The following is an 8,818-nucleotide window of genomic DNA, read 5'->3' as shown; positions in this document are numbered from 1 at the left end:
TGGCAGGCACATTTATCCACCTAATCTCAGTCTGGCTTTGCTCACTCAGTGGGCAGCCTATTAAATTCAATGAGATTCTGATGCTCACTGCACTGCGAGGGCTCAGTGATGACTCACTTTCCCTTACAAGTCTGGCTGTAATACCCTCACCCTAAAGTCCATGAGTAAACCCATCTCTGCCTGAAAAGAATCTAGGACCGGATTCTTCACTCACACTGGTGTAAATTGAGGGTAACTCCATTTATGTTGATGGAGTTAAACTGTATATGACAGGAGAATCATGCTCTTAGACTCCAGTTAGAGGAGACTTTGGGGGAAGGAATTCTTAAGATATCTCAGAACCCTCCTGTCTGGTTAAGGGATTAAAGGAGGTGTGTTTCACATTCTGAAATCTACAGCCATTTTCAAACTACCTTTTCCTATCAGTTATATGTAACAATTGACAATTAATTAAGGACCAAGTGCAGCAAACCAAATAAGCCCATAAGCATGCAAGTGGTTACCTTGACTTCAATGGGACTGCTAAATGCTTAAAGTTAAGTACATGCTTAAGTGTTTTGCTGAACTAAGGCCTAAAATCCCCAGGCCTTATTCTAAACTCATTTACACAAAAGTGTGATTCCTTTGACATCCAGTTAAATTATTTCTAAGCTACAGCAGTGTATGATCAGAATAAAAAACCCCAATGGCATATAATTATTTAGCTACACATAGAAATTATTTCAAACTCCTTGGTTGTTGAGTCTTCTGGTCATTGTACACCAAAAACGGGAAGGGCCTGAGTCAATGCTCTCCCTGGTGAAAATCAGGAGTAACTCCATGGGGGAAAAAGGAGCTAAACTGGTGTAAATTAGAAGAGAATTGGGCACAAAAAAGTTTAAAAGTTGTTCACCTCTTTGTTCTGGTTAGAGACAGTCAGACATCAGATAGCATATAAAGTTGAGAAGGAATGCAAAGAATGTAGCAGACCAAGAATTTACAAGTAATTATTCTGCCTTAAAGAAACTGAACAGAAGAGTTAAACATAGCCTTAATCTTCCTTAAATTGATGCTAATTCAAAGCTTTTTCTAGCACAGAGACAGATGATCTTACTTCAGACAAATAAAATGCATTGAGGCTCTTAGTATTTTCCTGAAGCACATAAAGCACACAGTAAAGTGTCATAATCCAATCAAGCTGGTTTTCTATATCCTCATTGAATAAGCTTATTTCTTCCAGTTGCTTGCAGATTTATCTCTAGCATCATTAGCCTATAACTATCCCCATCTTCTAACATGCAACCTATATATAACTTAAGATAGTTACCAATCATCAAATAGAAAATCATGTTTCTTCTTGAAAGGTGTAATTATCTAGGGTCTGGTTCTAAAGACGTTGCAAAGAAGATATATTGCCCATTAGCAGTCAAAACTGCAGTTGTGCTGATACTTACAGAAATACTTACTAAACAGAAATGAAACCTTAGATGTTTGTGGCACAGCAGTTTGCTCTTCACTGTGGTTTAAAATTTATGACAGTGGTTTATTATTTAGACGTATTTTCATTAGGTGAACACAACTGAAACGTTGCATCTGAGTGAGCTACAAAGTAATGCTGACAAACAGCGCTAAAGAAGAATTAAGAATTACACAGTTAAATTGTACATTGTCATGTAAATAGAAAAGGGACACCACATGGGATTTTGTGCATTGTATCGAGATAAATGCTGAGAGCTATAAATAAAAGTTAAATAAAGAGCCTTGTCAGTTAAAGCAGTTGAGTGGAAGCTGCTGTTGGGGCAGCTGTAAGATTTAAAAAAATATACTTGGTAAAGAGCACTACACATTGTAACTGTACCAAGTTTATTCATGTGTTTGTAAAACTGTTTTCTTGCCCTTACAAAAATTAAAAGAATAAACTGTCAAAGAAAACAGTTCAGCTGTGGGGGTTAGCCTGCATAAATTATTAACAGATATGAGAGACCGTCTCCTAGTATAAATGTGCACATATGCAGTACTCATTGAATTCATGGGAAATGTAATGCTCCAAATAACAGTGAAAGCACCTACTTATCTGTCTTCCATTCAGCACACTGTAGCATTGAATCAACAAAGATATGCCTGTCCAGATGTGGAAGAGGTTGTTTTCCTATTTGATCTCATCATAGTTTGTATCTGGGGTTTAAAGAGAAGGTTTAATTTGTCTTATTCCCTACCCCAACTTTGGCCTTTACTTTGCGTCTTGACGGTCTATTATTGTATCAGTAATGCTGTTACAAGTTGGTTTTTTTGGTAAAAACAAACAAAAAAACCGAACTGACAGTTGTATAATTTTTCTTTTAGTTTGTACACTCAATCCCAAGAAACTTATGACACTCAATGCAATGGAAATTTTCTAAATTATATTGTTTGTTGGACAAGCTTTCCGGTGCTGTGATTGGAGTTAGTCCCTAATTGTGAATACAGGATGAATAAAGTCAAAACACAAAGGATAGAAAGCTAGCATAAAGTACCACCTATTGATAACAGACTGACACCACAAGGGATGCTTTTGTTATAGCAGCGCTTGAGCTTGCAGTAACAGGTTGGCGCACTATCTGAACATATGATGAGGTTGTCTACACCATACTTGCACTGACTTAAGCAAGTTAATGTCAAGAAACTGATTTAGTTATTTCAGAGGAACAGTGGGGGTGAACACATTTCAGAATAAAAGTCACTCAAGTCTATTTAACTAAGGCCGGTAACAGGAACTGTTATTCCAAAATAAGAATGTTCACATACCAACTTGCACTAAAATAAGTAAATTGGTTTTAGGAAAGGAAGAAAAAGGAAAGTTGGAAGGCCTGATTCTTCTCTTTCTTAACCTAGTATAAATCAGGAGTAGTGCTAGTGAATCAGGCTCTATTTCTCTTTGGAAAAAAACTGAAGAGTAAGTGTTCTTTTTAAATTCAAACTAAGTATTTGGAACAAAGAGGTAAAACATTAACACCCTTTTACTGAAATATCAGTTTCTTTTGTATGTTACAGAAGAACTTATGAACATATATAATGTACAGAAAAGGCAGACTTTGTAAAATAAAAGTCTTCTTATAAAAAATAAAAAGTCAAAGTAAAGTGCATGAAACTGATTTCCCCCCCAATTTGACTAATGTGTCCAAAATCTTAGTACAATAACAATATTTAAAACCCTGGGATGATTTCTTTTTACCCATTAGTCAGTTATTTTAGCATTCAAACCAAATGACAGTGATTAGAAATAACAGACACTTATAACCTGAATCAGATTAACCAGATGCTTCCAACAACAAAGATGACAAACACTGGAATATCGACTCTCTATATACTTTTCATTGACAAGATTAACAAACGGTTAATAGATCCATTCTGGATAGAGACATCAATAGGAAAAGAGCCTCCATGGATGGGGCAGTTTTGCTAGTCAAGGGCTCCTGTTCTGTGCAATCAGTTCTTAGTCTATGAATGTCAATTTTTTTTTAAATAAATGATCACAACAACAAAATACATAAGTGTACCTGCCTGCCTCCATTAGAAGAAAGGTAGTTGATCCCAGTCCAGTTAAGGACAATAGTTTTTGTACACTGTCTTTTAAGTGGGCAGTTGTACTGAGTGAGTTAAGGGAAATACTTAAGAGGCATGATTTTTTTTAAACTCTGGAAAGAGACCCAGTGTGGAACTAATACAAAGAGATATAATAATACTGATAGCAGTTTTCATCTTCAGAACGCTTTAGAAACATTAACTAATTACTCCTCACAAAAGCCCTGCCAGGCAGGCAGGTAAGTATTATTATCCACACTTCACAGATGCAGTGAGCAGAAGCAGATGTTTTAGGGTCCCTTCACAGAGGCCAACAACAGTAATTCATGGGGCAAAGAATATTCAAATTAAATTGAGGCATCTAAAGCCATGTAGAGGGCCCAATCCTACTCCAGTGACTCTCCTAGGTAGCTGAGTACATTCGACTCCCCATGAGGTCAAAAAGAGTGGAGGGGACTCACAGGACTAGTCTTTTAAGCACTCAACTAAATGGACCATTAAAAAGGCTCCAGCACCCAGAAATGAGGAAACTGGGCCCTTTACACCACTATCAGGAGGTCCCAGTCCTGTACTCAACCCACTAGCCTACTCCTCCTTCCCACTAGGAAACTGGTTCCTGAATGAATGATTTTAGTCTCCTATTTAGAGAGTCCCAGAACATGTTACAACTGCAAAAAGGTTAGTGGGGTAAACCCACTCCTCACCCTCGGGTTACATAAATACAGGACAGTACAGACAAACTGATCACAGTGAAGTGGCCATGGCTTTGCAGTGCAAAATGTGCTTGTGGACAAAGTCTATCCTGCCCTGCAGCAGCTGCGCCTGCTGCTCGGACAGGAAGCCGAGCCGGCCGGAGAGGGGTTCGTGAGTCCGGTAGAGTCTCAGCAGCTCCGAGGCTGCGTTCTGCAGGCGGTGCAGGTCCCGCACCCGCTGGGCAGTGGCCTCCCGGAAGATGCACACGGAGCGGAGCAAGGGCTCGTTGTACTTGTCCCACATGGAGAGGAGCCTGTAGCCGTGTACCAGGCCCGCCTCGTTGTCTATGAAGACGAGGCCCCCGTTGGGTGCCCTGTGTAGGTTGCTGGTGGCCCGGTGCATCACCCTGGGGTCCCACTGCAGGCTGAAGAGGTTGCTGACCAGCCGGTCAAAGTTGGCCGTCAGATAGTCAAAGAGGATCAGGTCGGTCCACTGCACCAGCTCCACCAGTTGGGACTGGGTGAGGCCGCCCAGCTCCCCAGCCGCCAGAGGCTGCAGTCTCCTGCCCGACCCCGCCTCCGATCTCCAGGGAGCGGGGGCCACCACGTCGGTCAAGTTGTCCACCCACTGGGTGAGGCTGACCACCGCCCCCTCGGTCCAGTGCGAGCCCCGCAGCTCGTCCCGCACCTGCCCCCACTGCCTGCCGCGGGCTTCCACCAGGGCCAGGGTCATGGGCGGCAGGCGCTGCTGGATGCCCAGCAGCTCGGCCAGCCGGTAGGAGAGCGCCTCGCCCTGGATCTGCTCCGGGTTGATGCCATAGCGGACGCAGGCGCGACTCCCGTCGGACAGCCGAGCCAGGCGGTTGGAGCTGCGGCCGCACCCGCCCCGCTCCAGGGAGGCGACGCGAGCCGCCCGGGCAGTCTCCAACCACAAGGCCGTCTGCTCGGGGTCGAAGCCCGGGGGCACCTGCTGCTCCAGCGCTCGGCTCCAGAAGATACCCCCTTGCACGGGGGAGGCGGGGTCCGCGGGAGCCTCCTGGGCCAGCCGCTCCCTGGAACCAGGCTCCAAGTTCTGCCTCTGCCGGGGCTCCGGCTGCGAGCTCTGTCCGGGCTCCGCGGGCTGCTCCGGCCCCTCCAGGGGCTCGCCCCTGTCCCCGGCGGCCGGCAGCGTGAGCAGCGCTCGGAAAGTTTTCTGGGCGGCGCGGGACTCGCCCTGCCCTGTCGAGCGGCGGTCGGGAGCCGAAGCTCCGGTGCTGCCGCGCTCCCAGCCCCGCTGTTCCTGGGGCAGCCTCCGGCCGGCTGTCCCCGCGGGGAAGCGCCGCTCCTGCTGCGCCGTCTGCTCCTGCTCCCGCTGCAAGCCGGTCCAGAGCCCCAGCAGCGAGCCCAGCACCAGGAGCCAGACCGCGGCCAGGGAGCCCAGCCCGGCCCGGCCCGGCCGCTTCATCCTCCCGCCGCCGCCGCTTCACTCCGCTGCTCCGGGACCTGGCGGCGGTGCAGCCCCGCCGCTCCCCGCCTCCGAGCGACGCTCATTCATGGCCGCGCGGGGCGCCGGGACCCTCCAGCCCCCGGCTGAGACGCTGCTGCTGGGCGGGCGGAGGTGGTAGCCTCGGGGCCGGCTAGGGGGTGTCGGGATCTCAGCTCCGGGACCGGCCGTTCCGCCGGCAGCTTCGCCCGGTGTCTGCACCAAGAGCTACCCTCCAGCGATTGAAATTCACAGGCACCGACCGAGACCACGTGGGGAAGCGGGGGGAGGGGGCGGAGACCCTCCCCCGCGCCCAGCATGGTCCTCCGCTTAAAGCGGCGATGCCTGAGCGCGGTGGGCCCACGCTTGGGGTGGAGTTGCCCGCAGGGGGCACCAGGGAAGGAGGGGATCCCGGCCAGCCACACAGAGCGCTGAGCCACCGCGGCCACTGGTAGCGGTAGCATCTACCGCTGTGACGGGAGGAGACCGGCACCTCTCTGCAGATCACCAATACCGTCATCCCCACACCCCTTCCGTCCTCGGGAAGCACCAAGGATGCTGCACCTTTGGGCACAGGAGAGAGAGGGGGTCAAGCTACTAAATTCAGGCCCAAATTTCAGATGCCCCAAAGGCTGGGGGGCGGGGTAGGGCAGCGGATCTGATTTAGTTTACGGGATAGATGGGGGTGGGGGCACTTGCAAAATGCAAAATCCCGCCACGTTCAGGGGCAGCTGGATAGATGCGGGATTTTGCTTCAGGTCCAGTTCTTGGCACTTCATCCCTTAACGCACGTTGGTAACAGTGTGGAGGGGATGCCAGTGGTTTGATTAAATCACTATTTTATACCCGATGGATGTTACTGTATCCGTTGTGCAGTTCTGGTCCCGCTCCTGCCTTCTAAACACACTCCCTCAGTTCCCGCTCGTTATCGCCCTTTATTTATTAATGGCATTTATTGCTCAGATTACATTTAGCGCTAGGCGCTCTCCAAACACAGGGCGGTACAGTTGCCTCTCCCCAGCCACACACTCTAAAGAACAAAGGCAGAAAAGGGATACCATGCGCAAGCAGAAACCATGGTAGGCACATGGCAAATTCTGTCGAGTTCATGCAGATCCTTTGTTTTGTCTGATCCTGCAGATTAATCTGCTCAGGCAGAACCCCCAGCACTAATGAACTCATTGAGGCTCTGTCGGTACCAGAGGTTTACACTCCCACGGATCATCTTGTATGATCCTGTATTTCCCTGTCTGTGGTATCTATCACCCATCTCTTCTCCCCTCAGAAACCCGCATTTTCAGTGCCGGCGCCCACAGATCAATGCAGATATCACCTGTGGATCAGTGTTTTCTTTTTCTGCCAATTTTATTCCTTGCCCGGATCTCTCTATGAACTGGGGGCGTGGCTTTTAGAAACTGTCAAATGTTTGCCCAGTGCCATTATTTGAAGAATATAAATGCTAAGGATGAAGAGGATTTATTGGGGAAAACCACCAAGACTAATGGGATGAAATTCAAGTCAGCCTAAATTTTCTCTAGCAGGAAAATCTGCATGACAGTAAAGTTGTATTAGGTTGTGCATCACTTAAATCCATCTGTTGCAGTTTAGTCAGTCAAGCTATTCCTATATAATTAAACCCATTGCTTAACCCATCACTTATCATAACACTGACATTTGTTATCTTACAGGATTTCCTTTTCCCCTCAATCCTGTGCACACACTGGTTTGTTATTGGTGAGTTGCTTATGCCCAGTGGGCTGTATCCACAGCTTTTTTGGGGAGGTAAATTAGCTGAGGAGTGCAGGAATTCACATACTGGGTTGTTATCACTCATAAATACTGGGCTATGGGAATTTATTGGTTCTTCAAGAAAAAAGAATAGTGGAACAATTTATGTAAAAATTACATAAAAGGACACAAAAAGTTATGGACTTTAACCTCACTCTTGCAATGAAATCACTGTGGCCAGATCCTCTCTGGATGCTGTCCCACTCGTGTAAAGTCACCCTTGTGCCCACATTGGGCTCATTGCTGGATCAGGGCCTTTATAAACAGATCAAATAAAAATAAGGGATTTTTAAGTGCTGAGCTTCTGCACTGGTGCTTTGAGGAGTATCTGGTTTAACAGGAAGAGAAGATTTAACAGAATCTGATCTAATTTCACTGCTCAGCCTGTTTTTTATTATTTACACTACTTTTTGCATGATACAATTGCTTCTTCACGCCAGCATCTGTAGAAAGGATCATTTTGGACCTGGAATAGATGTATTAAAATGCGTAAGTCTATTAAATGCCACGTTATTTACTTTGGCTAGTCATTTCTTTCAGTATTTTAATTTAAACTAAAACAAAGTTTTACAAGTCTATGGACTCGGATATTATTTTATTTGGGCAAACTGTAATGAAGGTTTCCACCTTGTGGAGCAGAGTGGAATTTCCTGTAGCTGAAAGAATTAAAGGTAGCCTGGAAAGGATTTTTTTCTTTATATTGGAATTTCCCCCTTCTAGCTTTATTTATGCTACATGAAGAAGATGGGGAAAGGGCATTTTTTAAAAGTATTTTTTCTGTTTATGTTCTGATTTCTAAGCTTAGTTTTAGTGATTGGCATCAGTATGACAATCCAACAACAAAATCAGAAGTCCCTTGCTGCTCAACTTTTCCTGGACTTTTGGGATGTCACATTGTCACTAGTTCTCCAGTCACTATAGAGTTCTTGATTAAACGAGACCTGGATTTCAAATGGAAAGACGAAGACAACTCCATGTTCTCCCCTGCTTTGTTGTTGGAAAAAACAACAAAACAAACAAACAATCCCCCCCCCAAGAAACAAACAAACAATTTACAGACCTCATTTATGCATCATAAGCTAAGCAAAGCACAAGCGTATTTTGTTCCTTTTTGCATTTCATCTTTAAATTCAAACCTCACAACTCCTTAGGGAAGCTCAAAGTGTTTACGTTGAAGACCTAATACCAGTGCTTCATTTTACCAGATCGAGAGTGATCTTTAGTGATGTGGATATCCATGGACCATGTTTGCGGATTGCGGAAGAATGCTGATCCAAATTTTATATCTAGAGCAGGGGAGCTGGAACAATTTTTATAGTGGGGATGCTGAGAGCCA

At 45.9% G+C, this 8,818-nt stretch overlaps 1 protein-coding gene across 1 annotated transcript; it reads right to left on the bottom strand.

Moving 5' to 3' along the window:
• Positions 1-1,972: 1,972 nt before the first annotated feature.
• Positions 1,973-5,921, bottom strand: FJX1 (four-jointed box kinase 1). Its single transcript, XM_024215478.3, has one exon. It carries the CDS (start codon positions 5,674-5,676, stop codon positions 4,285-4,287), a length of 1,392 nt encoding a protein of 463 aa, XP_024071246.2. The 5' UTR covers positions 5,677-5,921; the 3' UTR covers positions 1,973-4,284.
• Between the last annotated feature and the right edge of the window lie 2,897 nt (positions 5,922-8,818).

The sequence above is a fragment of the Terrapene carolina genome, unplaced genomic scaffold, assembly GCF_002925995.2.
Source record: "Terrapene carolina triunguis isolate 2854851 unplaced genomic scaffold, T_m_triunguis-2.0 Scaffold96, whole genome shotgun sequence".
NCBI classification, from domain to species: Eukaryota; Metazoa; Chordata; order Testudines; family Emydidae; genus Terrapene; species Terrapene triunguis.
Note: the sequence above shows the minus strand (reverse complement) of the source record. Positions and strands in the feature narration are given on the sequence as shown.

What these genes read in the sequence shown, in the direction of transcription:
- FJX1 (XM_024215478.3), bottom strand. Translation starts at nt 5,676, where the DNA reads ATGAAGCGGCCGGGCCGGGCCGGGCTGGGCTCCCTGGCCGCGGTCTGG.